At 45.4% G+C, this 27,104-nt stretch overlaps 1 protein-coding gene across 1 annotated transcript in view; it reads left to right on the forward strand.

The window, feature by feature from the left end:
• Positions 1 to 27,104, forward strand: part of AQP9 (aquaporin 9) — a 43,503-nt gene that overhangs the window by 12,899 nt on the left and 3,500 nt on the right. The window contains exons 2-5 of the mRNA XM_059372012.1: positions 11,919 to 12,045; positions 19,172 to 19,309; positions 20,276 to 20,394; positions 23,080 to 23,297. Of these exons, the coding sequence (XP_059227995.1) occupies positions 11,919 to 12,045; positions 19,172 to 19,309; positions 20,276 to 20,394; positions 23,080 to 23,297 (602 nt within the window). The remainder of the gene's footprint in view (positions 1 to 11,918; positions 12,046 to 19,171; positions 19,310 to 20,275; positions 20,395 to 23,079; positions 23,298 to 27,104) is intronic.

Genomic DNA, 27,104 nt, shown 5'->3' on the forward strand with positions numbered 1-27,104 from the left:
GAGGAAGTAAGAGGACCTGACTCACAGGGTTGTTGTGAGGACCAATGGGCTAATGAATGGAAAATGCTTAGCTCATAAAAAAACATGCAATAAACATTAGTTGTTGTTGTGACTATGATCATTCTGTGTTTCAATGGATACAGTCACATAAACTGAGATCTATGACAGGCAGGGTGTGCGACTTCTGGTAACATATACCTACAGCACAGGCTGGAGGACCAAGGTTTGCAGAGAATGTACTGGCAGAAGGGCATCTGTTCTCCTTCCTCTCCAGTTACCAAAAAAAAAAAAATGTCAGGAGATGGGGAACCGCTGGGAAGCCCTAAAGTGACTCCTGTTTCAAGAATGGGCACCAGGGGGCGCCAGTATGGCTCAGTGGGTTAACCCCCTGCTTTAGGCTCAGGTTATAATCTCAGGGTCCTGGAATCAAGGCCTGCATTGGGCCCTCTGCTCAGCGGGGAGCCTGATTCCTCCTCTCTCTCTCTCTCTCTCTCTCTCTCTGCCTGCCCTTCTGCCTACGTGTGATCTCTCTCTGTCAAATAAATAAATAAAATATTAAAAGAAAAAAAGAACGGGCACCAGGTTTTTGGTCTCCCTATCATAGCCATTTTAGATAAAGTCATGCCCGCAATCAGTCCTTTATTTGACGGTCCCCACAGATTCTCCCTCCAGCAACTAAGCCACTAAGAGGCTGCGCTACCTCTCATCCCAGAGATGTTATCATCGTGCCATCTGTGGGACCAAAAATTCACTGGCACTAGAAGCTCAATGGGTTTCTCCTCCCAGGACTTTGGATGGGGGTGAGTTGCCCCAAAGCTTATTGAGATGAGGCAGGTCACATATATGAGTGAAGGGGACATGGTGGATTTAAGGAGCAAAGGGACCATGTATGTCCTCTCTTGGGACGCTTCTGCCTCCCAGGCTCTCTCCACTGTGGCCAACTAGGAAAGGGGTGGCCTTTGATTTCCTCAGAAATCAAAAGTTCTATGCAATTTTCCCCCTTTTTATTACTCTATTTATCTTTATTAGTTCTATTTATAATTATTGAGTATTTTATTATTTATTCATTTATTATTTATCCTCATTTATCTCTTTTTATTACAGTATTACTGGCAACAATTCCTAAAATTGAAGAAAAAAGGCACCACCACGTAGGCCAAACCAACAGATCTCTGAGTCATTCCCACTCATAGGCTGTCTTCAGCCTTGGACCACCAGTCTGTGACTCTGCTGTAAAGTGTCCTTAACCAAATTCTACAAAGACAATATATTTTCACCAGAAAAGGGCAAATGGAGAGATTGTGAGGGTCTCAGCCTTCTGTTCAATATCATCTGTTTATAAGAGGCCTGGCTATGAGAAATCTAATTCCTGCACACGAGATGGTTGTGCTTTTCTTTTCCTGTCCTAACACCTGGCAAAACTGATTGAGGCAATCGTGTGAAACCCATTTTTTAAAAGATATTATTTATTGATTTGAGAAAGAGAGAGCACAAGCAGGGAGAGGGGCAGAGGGAGAAGCAGACTCTCCGCTGAGCAGGGAGTCGGATCACCTGAGCCAAAGGCAAACACTGAACAGACTGAGCCACCCTGTCGCCACGTGAAAACCACCTTTTTTTTTTTCAGGCAATACCAGAAGAGAAATCTTGATCTTATGTAATTCTAATCAGGTTTCTCATGAGGCCAATCTGTCATGTGCATATATTAATATATCTCAGATTTAACAGTATTATGTCTGATGGTTCAGTAATTTGGGGTATTAATCAAATGATTCAATAATTGGGGAGACTTAAATGTCAAAATAACCACCCCTAGGTCCCCTCCCCTCTCGGTCTGTGAATGCTGGGCCCAGCAGGTCTAGCTCAGACGGCAGACCCTGCAGCTGATCAGTTAGGAGGCACGTTTGACTGCAGGGAACATTCGTGCTTCCAGAACGTTTGGGGATGAATTGGGGATAAGTAATTGCTATAAAACTAAGTAAACAAAAAGTAAGGCAATGAATAAAAAATGGTGTAATGTGGGAAATAAAATCCTAATTCAGTGCATGTTCTAGCTGTGAACAACATCTGCATAACCACAAGGACAGCAAATACAAAATACTGATTTGACAAAAAACTGATACAACTAAGTTGGGAAGACAGGGGTGGGATGTATGGTTGTCTAGAAAACATAATAAAAATTTCAGAACTGGGTGGCTCAGTGGGTTAAGCCTCTGCTTTCGGCTCAGGTCATGATCGCAGGGTCCTGGGATTGAGCCCCGAATCGGGGGCTCCCTGCTGAGCAGAGAGCCTGCTTCCTCCTCTCTCTCTGCCTGCCTCTCTGCCTACTTGTGATCTCTCTCTGTCAAATAAATAAATAAAAATCTTTAAAAATAAATAAAAAATAAATTTAAAAAAATTTTTTAAATTTCAGAAATGGGAAGTCCTGGATGACTTCTAAAATGTTGAAAATCATAATTAGTAATAGAAATGTGTTGTATAGAAATATCAAAGTTTAAAGAGATAGAAAGAAACTAAAAACTTTAAAGCATTTCTTGTGAGCTGTGGAGAAGGGAAACAGAAATGGAAGTTTTCAGAAGGCTGGGGCAGACCACTGCTGACTTTCTTATATGTCACGGAGTAGCACCTGACTTTTTAAAATTATGTGCACATATTCCTTTAGTAAGAATTAAATTACATTTTTAGAAGGAAAAAAAACCCCATCTCCTACTTAATAAGGCAAAATTATAAAACCTTATAAAACCACATCTTCATGTACACTTTCCCTAGGCATAAATGCTTAAGGCATTTTTTTAATAATAAGACTACAATTTTAAAGATTTTATTTATTTATTTGACAGAGAGAGATCACAAGTAGGCAAAGAGGCAGGCAGAGAGAGGGGGGAAGCAGGGTCCCTGCTGAGCAGAGAGCCCGATGCAGGACTCGAACCCAGGACCCTGAGATCATGACCTGAGCCAAAGGCAGCGGCTTAACCTACTGAGGCACCCAGGCGCCCAAGACTACAATTTTAAATAACAGTACCATCCTTCATCCATACTTTTCTTACCAGTTCTCAGCTATCTTACCTTTCCTACCAGTCTGTGAGCTCCCAGGGGACCTGTGCCTGGTTGGTTGGTTGATTTGTTTGGCCTCTCTGCTACCACCAGGCATCATGCATAGCACTGAGAATTTTTGAATGGACCTATATATGGAGGAAGAAGTGAATAGAGGAAGGAATGGCTGAAGGAATGCCAAATTCCAGTTGGGACTACTTGCAGAATCAAGGATCTTAATTTCCTCCAATTTTGCTTTTTCAAAGACACACGTATAAAGCATAATCTGGACAAACTGCTTATTTGGCTCAGGAACGGTTAAGGGCAGTTTAGTTTAAGTGAAGAAATACAACCTTTGGACCCAAATGTTAATTTCAGGTTCCAAAAGATCTTTTCACTAGCTGCCTGTCCTGCGGCAAATTATTTGATCTCTTTGTCCCAAGGTTTCTTTGGATGAAAACAGTAGAGTTTTCCTCCCCCTCAGATTACTATGGGGACTAAAAGAGTATTTGTAATGTGTGCGTGGGTAAACAAATCAGTTTCTTGAAACACAAAAGAAAGCAGTTTATTTAAAACACAAATGTTGCCCCAGCTATACTCTTTTAATGTTGACTTCGGTCTGGTGAACATTTACGCTAAATGACAAATTTTCTATTTAAAATATAGTGCTTATTTGTGTCCAAGAAGACAGGCAGCAACATACAAGGTCAACAGCCGTACATGACTCACATTCTTGGGTCCCATTGTTGCCACCCCCATGACTCACAGCAAACATGCCCCAGACTGGCACTACCGGATTAAAGGATACTAACTAACTTCCTACAGAAGTTTTCAGGAGAATGGTAATAAATAAATAATAGCCAGGTGAGGTTGGAAGCTACTGGGGCATTTTATTATTAGTGGCCACTTGGGTCATTCTTTGGCTCTTTCTTTTTTTTCTTTTTAAAGATTTTATTTATTTATTTGACACAGAGAGATCACAAGTAGGCAGAGATGCAGGTAGAGAGAGAGGAGGAAGCAGGCTCCCCGCCAAGCAGAGAGCCTGAGGTGGGGCTCGATCTCAGGACCCTGAGATCATGACCCAAGCCCCCTGAGATCATGACCCAAGCCGAAGGTAGAGGCTTAACCCACTGAGCCACCCAGGTGCCCCCACTTCTTTGGCTCTTAAAGGGGCAGGTGGGAGTGGAGGAAGTGCTTGGCTTCTCAGGTCTTGGTGTTGAGAACAGATATGAGGGCTATTAAGTCTGGAGAGGCTGGCTAGTGCCACGAGAAATGTCTGTGGCTCGTGGGTGTGGTTCATCTGTGCACAAAGGCCCGCTCCACCATTATCTCAGCCCACTCACTTCCCGCACCGGCCAGTTTGGCCAGCATTAGGGGCATGAGCGTGCCTGCTGCTGCTGACCACAAAGTTGGGAGACACGACGAGAAAAGGAGCAAGCCACAAAGAACGAGAGAAAAGGGTTTGATGGGCTTTCTGGTCTAGTATTCTCCTGGTGAGTGTTTACTCATCTAGCAGAAGCTGTCTGTGCGGGCAGGAGCTAGAAAGCAAGCCAAGGGTACTCAGCGAAAATTGGTTTTGTATAAACCGAAAAGCTGCTCTTAATCACTGGCCTGTCTCCTCGCCCTCTGAGAAAGGAGGCGAATGAGGCTGAAGAGGAGGTCTCCCTAGGTCACTAGAGGCTTTGGTGAAACAACCCAAGTGTTGGGTATTTTTCGGAACCAGAGGGACCACGTGTTGTCACCAGAAAAGCAACTTGTCCTAGTACAAAAACCCAGAACTACAAGAAGATTCCCCAGTGAGCTTCATCCTCAGTCCGTTTTCCTCAGACGGACGCGTCTGGTTTAGAGTGAGGGTGGGGTAGATGGGTACCGGATGGATATTTGGCTCTCCAGGCCCTTCGGCACTCCCGGCCAGCCCTTCACCTGTGGTGTGCAGGTGGGAAAGCTGGTGCTCCAACCCCGCCGTTCCTGGGACCTCACTGGTCTCTCCGGATGTGGCCATGCATTCTTGGGGGTGTTGGTTGCTACCAGTGACCTTTCACTACATCCATTGTGCAATGGTTAAAAGCGCAGGCCTCTGAATAAGCAGACCTGGGATCCAACCCAGGTTCTGTCTCCTGTGTTTTTATTATGCAAACCTGGAGAACTTGCTTGGCCTCTCCCGGCCTCCATTTGCTCATCCATAAAGTAGAGGTCGTAATGCTGTCCTCCTCTCCCCGGGTGAGCAGATGTTGGCGGGATGAAGTGGTACAGGTATTTGTGTCTGGGCACAGAGAGTGTACCTGCTGTTTGTACTTCTTTGCTCATACTGCCCTAAACAGATGAGGACAGACACTAAACATTTCACGCAGCCTTAGCATCAAAGTCCATGACAATACTGGCCCAGAAGCCCTTTCAACTGTTCTCTCAGTATCCATTAATTCTGAAAGCTCTGAACTACAGAAGGTAGATACAAGACATGTTACCCTTTCCTTCTTTGGACAATGTTTGATGAGAACAGAGAATCACAGACGCCCTGCAATAATCAGAGGGGTCTCCTGGTGATCTCTGGCCAACCATTGCATGCACCTGCAAACATTTTCTAAGGAATCCTTGGCCTTTATTAACTACTGCTTTTCCGAAAGGGCTCCGTTTGTACCTACTGACTGAACAGACACTTGTTCAGTGTCTGTTATACACTGTATCCGTGTTAGGAACATCTTAGTTTGCACTTTTTTTAAAAAAAGATTTTATTTATTTATTTGACAGAGAGAGAAAACACAAACGGGAAGCAGCAGATGGAGAGGGAGAAGCAGGCTCCCAGCTGAGTGGGCAGCCCAATGTGGGGCTCGACCCCAGGACCCTGGGATCATGACTTGAGCCAAAGGCAGATGCTCAACTGATTGAGCCACCCAGGTACCCTTTAGTTTGGACTTCAAACAAGGTACTAGATAGGCAAAAGATTGAGAACAGTCAAATGAAATAAAATCTGTGTAGTTATGATTTATTTGTGATAATTGCTTTACCTCTTTAGGTTTTACATTGTGTCCAGTAATCAGCTTGTCTTAGGGGTCATGGCTCAACTTCCCACCAGCCCAGCTGAGATTTCCTAGAAATTACACCTACCACTTCTCACAACCTATCCCCTGTTTCTACTGAAAAGACATTTACAGGGGTGCCTGGATGGCTCAGTGGGTTAAGCCTCTGCCTTTGGCTGAGGTCATGATCCCAGGGTCCTAGGATCGAGTCCCACATTGGGCTCTCTGCTCAGTGGGAAGCCTGGTTCCCCCCACCCCCCTGCCTGCCTCTCTGACTACTTGTGATCTCTGTCAAATAAAGAAATAAAATCTTAAAAAAAAAAAAAAAAAAGATATTTACCCATAGGGACCCCCCCCCCCAGCTTATGTTTAGACATTTTCCTATGCTCCATCAGATATTGTTTGAGCGTGGCATATGGAGATGCATGAGCTGCTGTGGTGGACATCACAGTCTTGTCGGGGTGGCCCGAGGCGAGGTGGACCGTCACAAAATGCCATCGTAAAGACATAGTAGATGAAGCAGAGGAGTCCTCTGAGGGCTTGAGTTGTCAAAGGAAAGCCCCACAGAAAAGACAAGATTTTAGCTCAGTGTCAAGAGTACATGGAGTTTGGTTGTGGAAAAGGACAGACAGAGAAGGGACATTCTGCCAGACAGGAGAGCACGAGCCAGTGTGCAGCGCGGGAACGAGTGTCAATGAACTCAAAGGACTTGCAGCGACAAGGATGCCAGCCTGGCTGATGCAGATTTCTGTTGGAGAAAACTGGGCATGAAGTGGATGGGGTCGAAAGGCAAGACCCTGGAGAGCCCTGAGTACCAGGGGAGGGCTGTGCTGCCATTTCCCACCTAAGGGGGGGGGGGGGGGGAGGGTGCTAAGTCATGCTCCATCAGGCAGGGTCACTGAGTGGGGAGACACTGGGGGTAGGGACGCTGGTTGGGGGCTGCAGAAGAAGCCTCCAAAGATTTGGGAATGACTGACTATAGGTGGCCAAGGGAGAGAAGAGGAAGGAATATGAAATGATTCCAGAATGTTTGGCCTGGGTGATTGAGAATGACTAGCCATCAGTCGGCCTTTTGTAGGAATTCCGCCTTTCAAATGTCCTTCTTGCTTTCCCACTGACTTTCTCCCATTCCTGCCGTGTGCGGCACCTGAGGAGAGTGACAGTATTTACCCTCTCCTTTTTTCTAGTGTGGCTTTCCCACCCAAAGCACTAAAATCTTGCCAACTACAAAGGGACCCAGAGGAATCACAAGTAAGCAAAGCAACACGAAGCTCTCGTCAGCTTCCCACTTCCCCTCTTCTGCAAATTTTGATCCTGTGACTAGGAATGAAACAGCAACTATTTCTAGCATCTGTCACAGATGTGGTTTTCTCCCTATTCTTACTGCCAGTCAGTGAGTCAGCGGTTAAGTTCACGGGTCCCTTTGTCTTAACTACATTGGGGGTTTCCTTTTGAGTTTATCCTAAGAGCAACAATATCCTGCACTTTCCATTGCCCTTTGTGGTTTAAAAAGTGCTTTCATTATTGTTCTCCCGTTTGAACCTTTACCAAACTATCCTACGAGACAAGCCTGGCTGGTGTCATTATTATGCTTTAATGATGATCAAGCTGACACCGAGAAGTGTCATTTACACAGACATACTGTCATACCTGGAAATAGCACCTGGAATCTGGTTATTTAATTCCCTCCAATATACTAGGTGCTGTGCAGAGACAAAGATGTTTCATACAGGATCTTGAGAACCCGATAAAATTGGGAAAACCGGGCATAGATCCGTAAGCAGTTAAAGTACATCCTGTGCATGAATGTCCCACTAGATGGCAACAGAAGCAATGAGCAGAAGGTACAGGCTGACTTATCAGGTCCTAATGCAATGCACAAACACAGAAGGATTGTGTCCATGTCTGGGCTCCGTGTTTTGTTTTTTTAAGATTTTATTTGACAGAGAGAGATCACAAGTAGGCAGAGAGGCAGGCAGAGAGAGAGAGAGGGAAGCAGGCTCCCCACCGAGCAGGGAGCCCAATGCGGGGCCTGATCCCAGGACCCTGAGATCATGACCTGAGCCCAAAGGCAGAGGCTTAACCCAGGTGCCCCTGGGCTCTGTGTTTTAAGAGAGACACTGACAACCCAGAGCTTGACTGGGTGAAACTCACCAGGAATCAAAGATGAAGGGAGAGGGTGAAACTCACCAGGAATCAAAGATGAAGGGAGAGGCGTCCAGGAAAGTGAACCCCCTCCAGTTATGGGAAGACCTGGAGTGTGGAAGAGGTTTATGATTTATGGTCCCAAGAGTGGGATGAGAGCTAACAGAGAGAAGTTACAGGAAAGAAGACTCCAACTTCCTGTAAGGAAAGACTCCCTAGCTACTGGAACAATAAAAAATATCTAGAACTAGCTGCCTGATGTGGTAATAAGCTCCCCGTGTCTCACAGTAATCCAACACAGACCAGATGAATGCCAGTTTAGGATGTTGTAGGGAAAATGCCTGTGTCTCTAAGATCCAGTATCTGTGCCATTGGGTTTAGAACTAGTGTAGGGGTGAGGCATGGTGCAGGGTCTGAGACCACGGGTTCTGGAGACTCCGTGGTGCTTGCCCCTGGAAGCCAGCCACAGGGCTGTGAAGAAGCCAGGCCACATGGAGAGGCCATTTGTAGGTGCTTTGGCCAACCCTCCAGCCAAGGCATCAGCTGACAGCCAGTATCAACCACTAAACACGCGAATGGGTTAGTCTTCAGATCATTCTAATCCTCCAAATTTGAACCATCACACTTGACACCAAGTGGAGCAGAGATGGGATACCCTGCCCAGCCTTGGCCAAATTCCAGATTCACAAGCAAAATTAAGTGTTACCATTTTAAGCCAGTAAATCTGGGGGGTAGTTACGTAGGGCTAGATAACTGGGACATGATGTTTATGTGTTATTCTAAATTGCCACCGATCTTCAAGGCAACTCACTGATGCAGAGTTAAGTAGTATCTGGTGTTTTTTGCAGAAAGGGGGGCTGGGGGACTGGGCTGAGAGAAGACAAAGCTTGGTGAAGCTATTGGGCAACTGTGAATGAGAGGTGAATGAGGAGTTTTGGGGGTACAGTGAAGGGCACGGTAAGAACTGGATCCATGGTTGGTCATACCCTCCCTCCCCTGCATGGTTCTGTGAGTTTTCTAAATCTCCCAGAGAAGGAAGCTTGACTGAAGAGATGCCAGATCCTGACAAGAAGGTGGAAGAGAACTTGGAGGTGTGTAGATGGCCAGCGCAGGAGGAGAGGGTGGCGGGCTTGGGAAACACAACACCTAAGGAAACACAATGAAACGATATAGCCCACATATGGTTGCTGTTGGTACCGAAAGAAATCTTCGAGATTATTTTCTAGATAAGAAGAACCAAGCTCTGGCACTTGGAAAAGAACGAAGCACTAATTGTATAGTAGGGAGAGTACAATTGAATTTCAGAGAACACAGGTTCAGTGTGGCGAGAGCATGAATGAGTAGTGGGTCCAAAACAGCTTTCCAGATAGGGGGTTCAGAAAATTGAAACAAGCTAGATAATAATAAGCTCTTTTCTGTATCTAAGAAGGGGAATGGTAGGGCAGTTCCTTTAAAGGTGAGGGCAGGGAGTCATGTTGGAAAGCTTCTCCATGATACCATGAAGGACAGATCTCTCATTTTGGAAGGGAAAAAATTATACCAGGTGCACAGAAGAGCGAGCCCAGAGTGGGTGACCAATTTCCCATCAGTCTGGCTGCGGTACTTCAGGATACCCAAGGTCTGTCTGCCTGCCTGGTGTGTGGATGCAGCGGGGAGGAAGCAAGCAAGAGATGATACTAGAAGGGAGTTACCTGACTTCCTCATTGCCTTTGAGGCTATAATAAATATATTTTATTTTTTTAAGATTTTATTTATTTATGACAGAGAGAGAGATCACAAGTAGGCAGAGAGGCAGGCAGAGAGAGAGAGGAAGCAGGCTCCCTGCTGAGCAGAGCCTGATGATGCAGGGCTTGATCCCAGGACTCTGGGATCATGACCTGAGCCAAAGGCAGAGGCTTAACCCACTGAGCCACGCAGGCACTCCAATAAATATATTTTAAAACTAAAAACCAATGACTTAGGGGCACCTGAGTGGCTCAGTCGGTTAAGTGTCTGCCTTCAGCTCAGGTCCTGATCTCAGGGTCCTGGGATCTAGCCCTGCCTCCGGCTCCCTGCTGAGCAGGGAGCCTGCCTCTCTGAATTCTTCCTCTGCCCCTTCCCCTTCCTGTGTGTGCGTCTACTCTCTTTCAAATACGTAAACAAAAATATTTTTTAAAAAATTAAAATAAAAAGCACTGATGTGAATCTGGGCTGAAATCTTCTGGGTGGCGATTTCTGATGAAGGTCACTGAAGCCCCCACATTGCTCATTTCTCCTCCTTCCTTTCCTGCAACACCCTGCATCAATTATCCTCTCGAGGAAAGAACAATAAACAATTTCAGTATCTAGAGTAGAGGAGGAGAGTATTTATCATAGTGGAAGTTGACAGGGCAGAGCCTTCCCTAAACCCACCCGAGCCATTTAAAGCTTTCTGCCCCCTCTAGACTAGCACAGGGGCACGCGCATCAGACCTCAGAAGAGGGAAGACGCTTATACAGAACGCAGCACTATGTCAGGATGGGCCCTTGTCTGGATGTGTCTCCTCTTATGCCCCGTTGTCTAAATCAGGTCATGTCAGCTGTCAGTAACATTTCATTCTTCTTTTCAGAAGATGCTGTCAAAATGCCAGTTAGCTTAGAAGTTGTGCAGGGGGTGGTTAATTGGCTTTAAATTAAAAAGAGAGACGCCAATGTGGTGCTGGTTTTAATGCAGAGAATTATTCTAATAGATAGGGATTCTAGAAAAAATATAGGTTAAGTCTAAATGGAATTGATAGGCTATGAATGAACCCAGGCGATGTTTTTGAATAGGGAAAAGGGAACGTGTTACTACTACAACCTTAGTTAGGATTCACTGCAGGGTCCGGAGCCCAGCCTGTGCATATGTGATGTGTAGCCCAAGGGCTTCCCTGAAGATGTCAAGCCCACGTACTTAACCCTCCTGTCCAGCCGGTGGAACGAGGATGAGGCAATATGTCTTAGAATTGGGGATTATAGAAGCTGTTGAAAGATCAAGAGAATTTCTCTGCCTTCAGGGAAGGATAAACTAAAATCATTCTATATGTATTAAATTATTGTTTGTAAATTATATTTCTATGAAAGACCTCAAAAAGGCACCCTGGGGGAGCTATTTAGAATTAATTCATCGCTGTCGGGAAATTGTTCACATGCAACCTCTCATAATTCAAGCTCAGACTTCCCCTTCTCATCCTGTTGTGGAGAGACAGGCAGTGACTGGTTATTATCTTCTTGATAAGAAGCATCCACCTTCTTAATCTCTTTTTCCTTGTGCATATTTGATCCTGAAACCTTTCCTCATATGCCCTTAAGCAATATTCATTGCCTCATGCTGAGCTCTTCCTGAAGTCGGTTGCTCTTTCATTGTGAAACCCAAGCTGGGCTGTGTATTCTAGAAAAAGTCTGGCCAATTCAACCTATAAAGAGCTATGATTTAATGATCCTATGGTCCAGAACTTCCTCCCCCAGGGCCACACTCGCTCTTTAAACCACAGCATGAGGATGGCTGATGGCCATTTACTGTCTTGGCGCGTGACTATTCCGTCTTTCTCAATACACTCCTTCACCAAATGTTTCCTTCGTGGGCCAGGATTAAATGGTTTTGATTGGTTGTTCAGTGAGGATATGGGACCCATTTTCTAAACATTAGGAACTACACGGTGGAACAGTCAGAATGTTTGTGTCCCCCACCCCCCAATTCACTTAGTTACTGAGCTTCCTCTCATTCTAGGTCCTTGGCTGTGGCTCTGTCGCCCAGGCCATCCTCAGTCGAGGACACTTTGGAGGAATTGTCACTATCAATGTTGGATTTGCCATGGCAGTGGTAATGGCCATTTACGTGACCGGAGGTGTCTCTGGTAAGTCATAAGAATAACAGCCGCCGTGCATCCATTCCGATGTGCTCGCTCAGCGCTGGGGGCTTTGCATACCCAGTGTGTTTGCATCCCAGCCACCCTGCAAGAATATGTATTTGATTCTGTTTTTATAGATGTTAAAATCAAAATGGCCAACAGTGAGTGACTTGTGCAAAAGCAACATTTAACTAAAGACGAGAGATGGTCTTGATGAAGTCCTGAAAGTTCATTTTTACTTTTGTTCTCTTTGCTCTTGGAGACATATCTTGAAAGAAGTTGCTGTGACTGATGTCGAAAAGGTTGCTGCCTATGTTATCCTCTAGGATTTTGATAGATTCCTGACTCATGTTGAGGTCTTTTATCCCTTTCGAGTTTATCTTTGTGTATGGTGTCAAGAGAGTGGTCGAGTTTCATTCTTTTACACATAGCTGTCCAATTTTCCCAGCACCATTTATTAAAGAGACTGTCTTTTTTCCACTGTATATTTTTTTCCTGCTATGTCAAAGATTATTTGACCATAGAGTTGAGGGACCATATCTGGGCTCTCTACTCTGTTCCCCTGGTCTATGTGTCTGTTTTTGTGCCAGTACCATGCTGTCTTGGTGATCACAACTTTGTAGTAAACTTGAAATCAGGCAACATGATGCCCCGTTTTGTTTTGTTTTTTTCCTTTTTCAACATTTCCTTAGCAATTCAGGTTCTCTTCTGGTTCCATACAAATTTTAGGATTGTTTGTTCCAGCTCTTTGAAAAATGCCCATGGAATTTCGATTGGGATGGCATTGAAAGTATAGATGGTTCTGGGCAGTATGGACATTTTAACAGTGTTTATTCTTCTGATCCATAAGCATAGAATGCTCTTCCATCTTTTTGTGTGTTCTTCAATTTCTTTCATGAGTATTCCGTAGTTCTTCGAGTACAGATCCTTTACCTCTTTGGTTATGTTTATTCCCAGGTATCTTATGGTTCTTGGTGCTATTGTAAATGGAATCGATCCTCTAATTTCCCTTTCTATTTTTTCACTGTTAGTGTATAAGAAAGCAACTAATTTCTGTACATTGACTTCATATCCTGCCACATTACCAAATTGGTGTATGAGTTCTAGTAGTTTGTGGGTGGAGTCTTTTGGGTTTTCCATGTAAAGTATCATGTCATCTGAGAAGAGAGAGAGTTTGACTTCTTCTTGCCAATTTGAATACCTTTTATTTCTTTTTGTTGTCTGATTGCTGTTGCTAGGACTTCTAGTACTATGTTGAATAACAGTGGCAAGAATGGACATCCTTGTCATGTTCCTGATCTCAAAAGGAAGGCTGTCAGCTTTTCCCCATTGAGAATGATATTCACTGTGGGTTTTTCATAGATAGATTTTATGAAGTTGAAGAATGTTTCCTCTATCCCTATACTTTGAATCATTTTAATCAGGAACGGATGCTATATCTTGTCAAATGCTTTTTCTGCATCAACTGAGAGGACCATGTGGTTATTCTCTCTTCTCTTATTGATTTGTTCTATCACATTGATTGATTTGCGAATATTGAACCACACTTGCATTCCATGGATAAATCCCATCTGGTCATGGTGGACAATCATTTTAATGTACTGTTGGATCCCATTAGTTAGGATCTTGTTGAGAATCTTGGCATTCATCAAGATATTGGTCTGAAATTCTCCTTTTTTGGTGGGGAACTTTATCAAGATCAAAAGCAAAGGAAACAGTCAACAAAATGAAGAGGCAACCCACGAAATGGGAGAAGATATTCGCAAATGACAGTACAGACAAAGGGCTGATATCCAAGATCTATAAAGAACTCCTCAAATGCAACACACACAAAACAGATAATCACGTCAAAAAATGGGCAGAAGACATGAACAGACACTTCTCCAAAGAAGACATACAGATGGCTAATAGGCACATCAAAAAATGTTCATCATTAGCCATCAGGGAGATTCAAATCAAAACCACAGTGAGATACCACCTTATACCAGTTAGAATGGCCAAAATTAAAAAGACAGTAAACAACATGTGTGAAAAACAAATTTTTTTAAAAGAGAGAGACAAGAGATGGGGGTTAGGACTCAGAACTGGCTGGTTTCTTTCTTTCTTTCTTTCTTTCTTTCTTTCTTTCTTTCTTTCTTTCTTTTTAAGATTTTATTTACTTATTTGAGAGAGTGTATGTGTGTGAGCATGAGCAGAGTGAGGCGCAGAGGAAAAGGGAGAAGCAGACCCCTTGTTGAGCAGGGAGCCCGATTCGGAGCTCAATCCCAGGACCCTGGGATCATGACCTGAGCTGAAGGCAGATGCTTAACTGATGGAGCCACCCAGGCACCCCTGAACTGGCTAATTCCTAAATGGAACTCCTACATCCTGTTCTTCATGCGCCAGTATGATCTTTTGCCTGTTTCTACCCCATGATTGGAAGCCATTCCCAGAGACCCTGCTCAGAGCCCAGTGAAGATCACTCCAACAGAGCCAAGTCCCTGCACCTTTACCCACAGCAATCACAGAAGTCTGGGCTACTTGCAAAATGGCTGGTGTTCTCGTGGGTGGGCAGGTCTCACAGAGCAGCACTCTTGGTTGAATTCTGCCCAACGGGTGGGCTGATTAGAAACCATTCACAGAGTTCTGAGAAGCAAAAATGAAATGATGCTACTTAATGCAGCTTGTAACTCCAGAGAGATCTGTGGAAATGATGCAGTTCTCAAAGGTGCTTGGAATTTTCCAGCAGCCTGGTCAGAACACTGAGGCAAGCTGGCCGAGGCCAAGGGACAACAGGGAAGCCCACGCACAGTGGGGCTCTGTGCAGGTTGCTGTGCATACTCTGTCCCCTTTCTCTACAGCAGTGCTTTGCAGCAGGCATTCCAATCTCCATGCCCCCAAGTGACCCAGAGCTCGGAAATAGTAAAACAACGGCGAGAGTCCCACAGAGGCAGAGCAAAAACTTGCCCCAGGTCTACATGAAAGCAGAGCTCCTGTCCCCACCATTACACAGTGTTCGCAATGGTCTATTCTGGGCAGGGCATGACATTGCAAGCAGGGCCTTTGGGCAGAACAACCCTGGCAGAGGATCCTACAGTCAAGCCAGCCGGCCTGGTGGCAGCTGCTGCCACCGGAACATTGAAGAATGGCTGCCCCAACCCCCTGGGAGCCCCACTGGGCTGGGCCCCTGGAACAGTCATCTGCTGGCTGTCCCCTTTCCAGAGCGCGTAGACTCAGATCGTGCAGTGCTGCGGGTTAGGGATGCCTGTGTGTGTGGTTGCTTCGGCATGAGCTGTGTCTATGTTCACACTCTTGTCAAGTCTCTGCTGTGATCCCAGCACTGTAGTGTCCACCTAGACACCAGAGTAGGCAGTGGACTCTCCTAATGATAGTGGAGGAGACAGCGGACACAGATTAGCCCTGGTCTTAAATCAGCTTTCGAGACATTCCACTGCTGCCCCCTCTGTGCTCCCACTGCGTTCACACAAGGCTGGTGGCCACAGACTGGGGAATAGAAAGGTGGGTGTACTTTTGGGGTAGAGACATAGTTTTGGAATATTTCACCTGCATAATACCCTGAATTGAACTTCATCACATATTTATTTAGAAGAAATTGGTCCCAGACCCAACCAGTGTAGGTAATAGCTTTCATCACCAACGTGGCCCATGTCTGTTTGCATCTATTGATATACTCAGGGATTTGGGCAGTCTCCATAGGAAAAAAAGAGCAGAGACCAACAGGCAGAGGGCGAGAGGGTGGGAGATGGCATGAAGACTTCCCATCTGGGCCCTGAACTGGGGTTAAGGCCAGGTGCTCAGATGAGTGAGAGCTAGAGCTTATAGGACTATTTCTACCAGAGGTTCTTTCCAAGATGAGGGTTAAGAGCCAACCAAATTGTTCACCAGAGTCTGTGAGACCCCCAAATATAAGTAGAGCAGTTTCTGAGCCTGGTTTATATAAGGCAGTATTGGGCTGGAAAGGAAACTTAATGCCCCATCTCTGGAACCTAGCGATCCTAGGCTCCTTGAGGACGGGTGGCTTTGGGAACGTGCAGAGACCACACACCAGCCCACCGTTGACATGCATACAGACATCAGTATTAGTTTAAGCAGCCACAGGAATGGGACAGGAAGACTGTTGTGGAGAAGAGGTGACTTTCTCCTGTGGCTACAGCTAACATACTGGTTTGTGAGCATGTAGGAGGCCCACTTTGAGGATTCCGAAAATAACCAATGCATAGTGGGTATAAACATAAGTAAGATCCTACTTTGTGGCCACAGACTGGTGAGGTCAACTGACATCTGGTTTTGCAATATAAAACATTACCTTCCTGGAAGGAAGTTACTATACCTTTCTTCCCTGTGAACATGCCAGTGGTCTGTCCCTTGAATCTGGCCAATCAGAACTCGTGACTCCCCCATTAATGATGCAGCATCCAACGTTGTATATGCTGCCTTCTTATATGGTGGCTGTTTTTGATGCAGCATTTTATAAGCCATGTAAATTCTTGCAAAAGCAAAAGAACTTTGATCCCGACAAATAAAATATTAAGGTTGTCTCTATCACAGTGTGGGAAAGGAGGCGATCTGCCCAGGGCAGCATCTGAAAGGGTTCATTCTGCTCACCTAAGACTTTCATCTCAGGCCTGGTGGGCTCCAGCTCTGCCCTGGGCTCTTCTTAAGAATCATCTGATCGTCACAACAACCTGGATGGAGCCAAGACTTGAGGGCAGCGCTCCCGAGTCCCTCACTCGTGTTCTTTCCACTACACTGCTCTGCTTTGTGTTACAGTGAGCCAGGCTGGGCACTCACCCCTGCAAGGAGAAATCTTCCTGTTGCTTTGCAACACACTCTCCTGGAAACACCCTCTCGGATTCCTAAACAACTTTCCCTCTCGGCAGGCCTTCACCGTCTGCGCTACCCATTGACTGACTCAACTTTCATATTTGGAACACCTACTGCCTGCCTTGCATTGTGTAAAGTCCAAGATGAAGAATGAGCACCCTGCCTCGGAGTGCTTGTGAGGGGCTAAAAAGCAGAAACCTACCCACAGGAAGTTTTATTTTGGAAGAGGAGCTTGCTAAACGGAACTCTGTAACTCTCGCATTGATGGGCTCATCTGCGGGGAGCAGTTTTTGACTGGGGCTGATTTCTTATGGGCCCTTATCCTTTCACAATGGATCTCTCTGCGCTGGCTGGGTGCTGGCTCCCCTCCAAACAGCCTCTGGGAAAAGAGAAACAGGGCTGGCTTCGGGAACTTTCCACTGCCTGTGCACTCCCGTCTCCTAACCCCTGTTCCCAGCTACCTTAGTAAGTGGTGCTCCTGCTGGTCTCCAGACTTGGGGCTCTCTCAGATTTCAAAGTAAAACAAACCAGTTGAGGTGTTTGTAAGGCTTCAGGAAATCACCCATGCTTTGATATACGGGCATTTTCTTACTCGGATGAGCCCCTAAGAGGCAGGGGCAGGTGAAGAAAGGATCCTTGAGGCTTAGCCGGCGGTGAGAGCCGCTCCCTGCAAGCCCACTTGGGCTTGGAGACTCAAGAAAACATTCTTTATTCATACGGGGAGACCTTCCAGAAACGGCTGACCTATAGGTTTTATAGAGTCAGATGGTGAAGTTTCTTCTCCTCTCCTCCTCCTCCTTCATCATCATCACCGCCATCATCATCATCATCATCATCATCATCATCATCATCATCACCTGTTGTTCCAACCATGTCCCTACCCCAAAGGTCTACATTTCAGTGTGGTCACATTGACAGTGACTCTAATTCCCCCTCCACACAAAGTATACACTTCGAATGAACATCTTTCGTTCTTATTTTTGCGGGGGAGAGACTTTTACTTTCCTATTTTGTATTATGTTCATTGGGATGAGCAGTGGGTGTTATACACAACTAATGAATCATTGAACACTAAACAAAAACTTACGATGCACTATATGCTGGCTAACAGAACTAATGAACATCTTTCATTTTCAGGAACTAACCCCATTTGCACTCAAAGACGATATTTGAAATGTGGTTTTCTTTCTGCCCACTAAGGCAGGGAAGGCTTATGAACATGGTGTATACCACTTCCATGTCTGGAAGCAGTATAGCACAGAACACAGACTCTAGAATTCATATCAACCTGCATTTGAATCTGATTCCCACCACTTAACTAATCATGCGGCCTTAAAAAAGTTACTTTACTTTTGTGCCTCAGTTTCCTCACCAGTTAGAGAGTAATACCCACCTCACTGAGTTCTTATAAGGGTAAAATGTGTATAATACCCCAATAATAACATATGGCAAATTTTCAGTAAATGTTGCTACTAGCAAAGCCACGGGGGTATTGGTGACCTACCACTGAGCAAACCCTCTGTGTGATCTGGTGACCAAATGAGAAACCAGGAGGCTGATTCTCTAGCAGGAGCTTAGATTGGGGTGTTGGAAGCATTGCTACATTTGCATGTGTGAGAGAAACACATTATTCCTGCAGAGGAACTGAGCAGAATCCAGACACTGTAATCACCTCAAAGTACATGGAGCCCCTTACCTCAGTGAGAGGCACAGTCCACCAACCAAGGTTCATTTTCCCCTTAGACATCTCTTTTTCATCTTAAGATTGTTGTATCTCCTCTGGACATGGGCTGAGGAACTGCTAGATGCAGATTTAAATATTAAACAATATGTTGTATAAATATATTGACTTAAAAACATATTGATGTTAACAGATTATATCAATCTCTTGGAGGTAATTATTTCATAGACAGTTAAAAGCCTGGGACGTCAATGATAGCGACATTGATAGCGACAGTAGATCGACGATAGAGACAGAAAATGGACCTCTTGAGTACAAGTTTCTTTCCATGTCAGTCCCTTCTCAGGAAGCTAAACTTCCTAGACAATGTCTAATGGTTCATGTGGATTACTCGTCTCCCTTTCCTCCCCATTCAAACACATGCATGCGCACACGTGCGCGCACACACACACACACACACACGTGCACACTGAGCTCACACACTCACCTATACGAAAGCCTCTGTCTCTTCACACAGTTCTCTACCTAGAAGACTGAATTCTGCCTGAGGTTTCTAGATAAGATTTTCTGTGTTAGAATTCGCCCTGGTCTGCTGCTAACGTCCCTAACCGTCTTTCTTTCTTGCAGGTGGCCACATCAACCCAGCTGTGTCTTTTGCAATGTGTCTCTTTGGACGAATGAAATGGTTCAAATTTCCTTTTTATGTGGGAGCTCAGTTCTTGGGAGCCTTTGTAGGAGCTGCAGCCCTCTTTGGCATTTACTATGGTGAGTAGGGCTCCTAAGCCCAGAGGTTAGGGAGAGCTGGCCCTGACTGGGGAGTCAGAATTACTTGTTAAGAACAGATGAGCTAAGGCAGGAACAGGGAAGTGTTCCACATTCAGCAGGCAGTTCTAAGAATTCGAAGTTCTGAATAATGTGGCCAACATTATCATTAGGACAAATTCACAAAGTCTCTTAAGAAAATGGTCACAATTTAAATGGAGGGCAGGACTAGAAGTCTGTCTTTAGGTCCAATCAGTACTACAGTGTGACCAGGCACAAAATTAACGATAGGCCAGTGGATTCTCCATAAGCTTTCTCTGACTTGGCTGGGAGAGAGGGTGTTGACTGGTAGCAAAGGTTGTGATTAAGTATTCAGAGCAGGAATCTGGAACAAAGTCTTTGAAGGAAAGGGCACGGTTGAGAATAGGCTAGGTGGGGAATCTCTTCCCCATTCTGTCCAACAACAAGGACATCTGATCTCCAACAGTCCTGGAGGAGAAACAGTAATGGTGATCAAAGACCCAGACTTTAATTCTGTACTACGTCAGTAAGTAGCTGGGGGACTAATGTAAGCCATCTGACTTTGTCAGTCTCAGTTTCCTCCTCTGCAAAATGAGGGACTTGACTTCTAAGACCCTTCAAACAAAAAAAATCTTGAGATTGCATGAAATCAACTGTTGGAGTAGTTCCTTCTGTCTAACCCCCATAGAATATGAGTTTCCTGACCCACTGGCTAAGGTTGACTCAAGTGTGGAGTGAACCATGGAGGGCAGCCAGGGCTTGACGTGACATCCTAGAATTTCTATGGGCATCTCTAAAACTGCCAGGCTATGAAATGAGGAGAGAGAAATGGAATAGGTCCAACAAGCTGGACCTGAGTGTTTGTGGTTGTTTTGCACAAGACCCGGCAGAGGCCTCCCTCAGCTTTGCCCAGAGAACACTAATGTACCAGAGTTCTTTCTTCCACAGATGGACTTATGGCCTTTGCCGGTGGAAAACTGCTCATCGTGGGAGAAAATGCAACAGCCCACATTTTTGCAACGTACCCCGCTCCATATCTGTCTCTGACAAATGCTTTTGCAGACCAGGTAAGTGCCTGTTTGGTTACCAAAGACTGGACTTCAGGGAAAAGATACGATCTCATAAGGGGAATGCACAGGAACATTATAGTCCATCAGACTGGGAAGGCTGTGTTCCCAAAGTCAGAGGTCACTAGGCATAACCCAGGCATTTTTGACCAGTTTTTCCCTTTACCAAAGTCGATATCACTAACAAAGTTTTCTGCTTCCTTGTTAATAGATACACTTGAGGGCACCTGGGTGACTCAGTTGGTTGAGTGTCTGACTCTTGATTTCATCTCAGGTCATGATCTCAAGGTCATGGGATGGAGCCCCACCACGGGCTCCCCACTGGGCGGGGAGTCTGCTTGAGATTCTCTCCCTCTCCCTCGGTTTCTCACCTTGCTCTCTCTCTCTCTCTCTCTCTTAAATAAATAAAATAAGTCTTTAAAAAAACCTGCATACACTTGTTTTGCACTGGTTGAGGTCCAGAAAAGAATGGACAACAGGACATTTCAACCCCTAAAGGGGCAAATAGGGTTTGCTTTCTGATCACTGTCTCTGCCACACTCTGAACATGGAGGCCACAAGAAAAGACATTTCCATCACAGTTCAAGGACTATGAAGTGTGACCGTTGAACCTAGAGCATCGCTGGATCCTCTGAGTCTCCTCAGGCACATAGGTTTATCGAACCTCAAGGTAGCTAGAAGAGTCTCTGCTCTGTGGACATCTTAACAAGCTGCACCCAGACACCTGCGATGTAGCAGACAGCACGGTTCTTCTGGTCACCTTGTGGCAGGACCAACCTTGTCAACCTGAGGGCCTCTTCCTCCCTTACCACAACCCAGAAAGCCGGCTGGTCAGCCCGGAAGGAAGAAAGGAGGGAGAGAGGCAAGGAGGGAGGACATCTCCAGCAACTCTCAGTCGTTCTCTTGTGATCACGATGGGGCAGGCTAGAGCGGGCATGTGTATAAAACGGAACTTCCAGATTGCCAACTCTGTCCACCTCCATTTGATGGAGAGATGAGAAAATCCATGCCCTCATGTCCTCGGTCTTTTTCCTCTCCACTTTGATCAATAAACCAACAGGCAACAAGTCTTTCTTGAGCTCTCTCCATATGCTCAGCGCCGTGGCTGGAGCTTGAGGGACTGACAAGTCAATGTGAGACGGAAAGATCCGAGATTTGGAGTCTGAGTGCCGGAATTAAAATAACAGTTCTGTGCCAACTCCCTGAGAAACTTTAGCTCGATTACTGAGCTCTGGGGGTCTCATGTTTTCATTTGTAAAGTGGGGATAATATGAGCACTTATCAGATTACTTTGTAAGGATGAAGTGAATAATAGGAGGAAAATGCATTATAAACAGTCTCTACCCAGGAATTTTGAATAAAATGAAGAACAAAATGATCACCTGAAGACAAAAGGAACAACGCAAAAGCGAAGGCCATTAGACTATAGGAGTCACATTAGTCATTTGGCACCAAGAGCTGGGATGATGAGAAAAGGTCTGATGGAAAAGATACAGAGAGCTGTAGCTGCCAGAAAAAGAATGTTCTTCTAAGCTGGAAAAATAGAAGGATAGTATTCAGATGAAGTAGTTTAGGGTCTTACACTCTATTCCGTATGGGAATATTAGATTCATTCAAAATATCACAGTTCAAGACGGCATATACTACTAAAAGACATGAGCCAAAAGATGTCACACAGCAATGAGTGCAGAATGGGGATGTTTGCTCTAGGGGGTGTGTGCGGGAGCTGGGGGGACGGAGGTGACGAGATGGACAAGTAGCTCCCAAAGAGTTGAAGGAGTGTCAAGTGCAAAAGAAGTTAGACTTGGTATGCACATGCTCCCTGGAGATTTGATGGAAGTTAGTACATAACAGGTGCTCAATAAATATTGATTAAGAGACTTATATATTAATTATGTAGTATGTATACACTAATATTTCTATACTAATTATAAAATTCTTGGCCCATGAAATTATGGTGAGATAAAGTTACATTATATTTAATAAAAAGAAGACCTTTGTAACAATCGGGACTGGGCTTTCTCTTTCAAGATTTCTCATGTGAATTCCATTCGAGGTAAGAAAGAAAGAATGCTGACATTCTCTCTCTCAAACCTTGGCTTGCGTTGAAAAGGACAGTGTCTTCATTCCTTTTGAAAGTGGCAGGTTTCATTCTTCTAGAAGAGCCTGAGAGAACTGCTGTCATTCCCCTAACGTTTAGTACGGTTTGCATCTCTTCGTTACAAATCAGTTTTTCCCACGTATCTGTTTCTTAGTTCTATTTTTCTCTTATGAACTTCTGTTCATTTCCTTTGCCCATTTATCCGTTGACTCCTCATGTTGTTTTTCTCGCCCGTCTGACGGGGCATCTCAACTGTTCTGCCAGCTGGCGGCTTGCCTTTCTGTTGAGCACAATGGTAGCTTAGCCGGATAGTTGTCTCGAAGCTAAGTCTCTGGAGCTGAGCTCTCAGGGTCCACACCTGACTGCCACTGACTGGGCAGGCGACCTCAGCACATCACAAATGTGTAAACGATGCCAGCCCCACATCAGGGCTCGCTGTTATGAGAAGAGAGCCTGGCCTGCTGTGCCCGCCAGTGCGTGTTGTTTGTTACCACGTTTGTTTTTCACCAGAAGGGGTGAATTCTGAGGTGGGCGAGTGAGTGGAATACAAGTTAAATCCCTTGTGCATTTTCTCCCTCCCCCAGGTAGTGGCCACCATGTTCCTCCTCATGATTGTCTTCGCCATTTTTGACTCCAGAAACTTGGGAGTCCCCAAAGGACTAGAGCCCATTGTCATCGGCCTCCTGATTATTGCCATTGCTTCTTCCTTGGGACTGAACAGTGGCTGTGCCATGAACCCGGCTCGAGACCTGAGTCCCAGACTTTTCACTGCTTTGGCAGGATGGGGGTTTGAGGTCTTCACGTAAGTAATGGTGGTGTTGGGGAAAGAGAGAGTCATGCTGCGCCTTTACTGGGAAGGGCTGCGCTTGGACCCTGGAGGTCTAGGAGAGTTCAGTTGGAAGTGTGGAGATTAAGTGCATGTTCTGGTCATCGGCGTGGATTGTTTCACTGGTGCTTTGTGATATGGGGTGTGGGGGCAGGGAGGGGAGTGAGAGGAGACACATATGGACACAGATACAGAGAAAGAGGAAGAGAGACAGGGAGAGAGAGGCTCTAGGTAAATTCAAAAGAGATGGGCTTGGCCTATATAATAATAATACTCAGTTGGTAGATGGTTTTATGTGAATATTTTGGTTGTACAAGTTGTCTGCAGATTCATTTTGTGATAAAGTTGGGCCTAGAGTTTCCATCTTCTGATACGACTCTAGGGTTCTTGGTAGTGAACCATGCTATGCTTCACTCATTCAACAGATCTTTACTGGATGCTATCTGTGCTGTGGTCACTGTGCTATGTAAAGGGAGATTTCGAAATCAGCTAAAACCCTAGCTTTGAGCAATACAATAAGAGCTCTGGCAACCGACAAAACAAAGTGTTCAACCAACGCAGATGAGAGAGTGACTAGTTACACCTCGGAAGTTGGGAAAAGCATCACCAAAGAAGTGAGGGCTGAGTCAGGTCTTGAGGTATGAGTAGGAAATCCCTGGCAGAACAGACATGAAAGAGAGCCCGTGCACGGGAAATGGCAAGACACCATACTTTCTACCTCAGAATGTGCTGAGGAAATACGTCAGCTGTTGGTACCAATCTTCTAGGACACACTGTGCCCATTTATTCCTTCCCGCTTTTGCCCCCATGCAACCACAGTGGTCTGTCCCCATCCACTTAGCATATCTCTCTATGGAAGAGGAACTCACATTGGTTCATCAAGAAACAGGGCTCTAACAGGGAGAAAGAGAAGTAGGAAAGACACATGTGAGGAAATTCTAGGTTCACATTTGCTGTGAGAAAAGACTTGAATGTCCTTAAAGGCTGACCTGCACGTATAATCATACACATGCGATGACTTATTTAAGTGAAAGTTTGGGCTGCCTTCACCAGTGTGAAAAAGTAGTTATTTAAATAACTGACACCAGTCAGATCACCACCACAGACAGGGCTGAGAGCTGCTGGAAGGTAAGCATCCTGAGGGCTGGGACCCAGCAGCATCCTCACCACTGTCCCCACGGTGATGAGACCAGAGGCTGGCTTATACAGAGTCTCCAGAGAAGTTAATATAAGTCTGAATGAAAGAATGGTCAAATGTTATGTGCCAGACATGACCCAGGAGATGAGGAATACAAAGAAAATCAAGCAACATCCCCTATCTTTAAGAAACTGATAATGCAATGAGTTTTCTAGAGCAGTGGTTCTCAACTAGAGGTGATTTTTTTTTTCCCCACCCAAAGACGGTTGGCAATGCCTGGAGACATGTCTGGTTGTCACAGCTGGGGAGGGTAGAAGAGAAGGTTGTTACTGGCATCGTGGGTAGAGAGAGGTCAGGGATATTGCCAAGTATCCTCCAGCACCCAGAACAGATTCCCACAAGAAAGAATTATTTGGCCAAAAATGAAAGAATGCTCCACAGATGAGGAGCTCTTGTTCCAGAATGATTACCATTAGGACATGAAAAGGTTGAACAGAACATCCCCTACCAGGAAGGTTCTTTTGTATCCTTCCAAAAGAGAATGCAAAACATATATCAGCAAGATTCTCAGAGCCCAGAATTAACCTGACTTTCGTTAATCCCAGCTCCTAGAGCCTCACTCTAGGTTACTGCTGCCCCCATGACCTGGTCACCTGTTAGCTTCACACAGACCCTTGGAACAAAGAGGCCTCGAAGCCTCTTTTTGAGCCCTGTTTCAGGACTCACCCGAACTCTAGGAGGGATGGTCATTCTAAGATAGATAAAGGTCTTGTCTATCCTCTCTTGGCTTTGTGAAGTCAATGGTAGGAGATCACATCTGGCAAAATGCTAGAATCCCCTACTGCCAGACGAGCTCCACGTCCCTGTCCCTCCATGTCAGGGTCTTTTCCTCTCACACGTTCATTTATTCACCCCTGCAGCTACCTGAGCTGTTGGTCCAGGCCCTGGGCTGAGATGATGAAACCCAGCAGCTGCCTTTCTGCTTCCTTTGTGCTCTGTTCAGCGGGCTCAGCCTAGCCACTTCCACAGGCTGAAGCTGTCAAGTGTCGTTTAAGAGATTGACTCTTCACTTCAGCACGTGGGAGGTTTGCAGCTCCAAAGTTAGGAATTATGGGGGTGGAAGTAGGGGCATTTTATAGTGTTTGGATGTGCCTGAATGGGGGACAGAGAGGAGACTGCGGGCAGAGATGATCTGTTTATTATGTTTAAGTAACAAGTGATCTCATCTAGCTGGAAGGGTGTGTGGAGAAGTCTAGAAAGGTCAGCGTGCTGGATCGCAGAGGATCTAGACTCCCAGAATGAAAACTTGGGGTTTGGGCTGCCCCATCTTTTTAATTATTTATTTATTTATTTGTTTGTTTATTTTGAATTAATTTATTTATTTTCAGAAAAACAGTATTCATTATTTTTTTCACCACACCCAGTGCTCCATGCCCCATCTTTTTTAGATTATGGGAAGCAACAAAGGGTTTCGAGGGGAAGTTTGAGGGGCACCTGGGTGGCTCAGTGGGTTAAAGCCTCTGCCTTCGGCTCAGGTCATGATCTCAGGGTCCTGGGATCAAGCCACTCGTCGGGCTCTCTGCTCAGCAGGAAGCCTGCTTCTCCCTCTCTCTGCCTGCTTCTCTGCCTACTTGTGATCTCTCTCTGTCAAATAAATAAATAAAATCTTAAAAAAAAAAAAAAAAGAAGAAGAAGAAGATGGGATGTTTGACATGGTTAGAACTCCAATTTAGTTAAATTAATCTGATGTCACCATCTAAAATGGATTAAAAAGGAGAGGGTAGAGGAGTAGAAGCCAGTTAGGAAAGAGCTGGCTGGCTGGTAATCTTCAAAAATGCCCAAGAAAACCTTGGAGGGATAACAGATCCCCAAAGTGTTTCTAGATCATCCCACCTTTTCAGGGTTCCTCATCCCCAGTAAGCATCTCAGTAGCTACATTAGCCTGGGTCTACCCCCAAGATTGCCTAACTCTCGGGTCCCCACTCACCCCAGTCTGGCCAGCACTGAGGATGACCAGGGGAGGGGATCACCAGACAAGGGCCTGTCAATAGACCCCGGCTGACTCCGGCTTTTCCTTTCAACATTATAGTGTTTTCCATCTAAGCGCTCTCCACGAATTCCCATTAAGGTGTTCATGACTTCATGGATGAAGGATCTCAGGGAGATTGTTAATATTTTAAATATTACTCAAAGGAATGAATCCCCGATGCTGGTCCGTACCTTAAGCAAGTAACAAAGACATTGTCCTGACATCCCCCAAATCATGGCGTGTGAATGACACTGAGGACCCCTAAGACCGGACCAGGCAGGAACCCACGTTTGAAGGCCTCCATTTCTGACCGGTGACCCTGGCACAACACATTCAGCCCCGACAGAAGGAAGAGTCTGGCCAGTGAAAGAAGGACATGTGTCCTGGCAGATACACGGGACCTGGATCTGTTCGAGGACAGTGAGATTCAGTGGCTAAGTCACGATGAAAGAAAAGAAATGAGAGACAAATAAGGTGGCTTATACGTGCTTCATGTGTTTGCCCAAGAGAAGGTCCCTAGCTCTGTAAAGCCCATGCGCCTCTCCCAGGAAAGTCCTCCTGGATTTGGGGACTCTGAGAGAGCCTCGAAGTGCGCGTCATCTCAGCTGCGCAGTAA

Source organism: Mustela nigripes, chromosome 13, assembly GCF_022355385.1.
Source record: "Mustela nigripes isolate SB6536 chromosome 13, MUSNIG.SB6536, whole genome shotgun sequence".
NCBI classification, from domain to species: Eukaryota; Metazoa; Chordata; class Mammalia; order Carnivora; family Mustelidae; genus Mustela; species Mustela nigripes.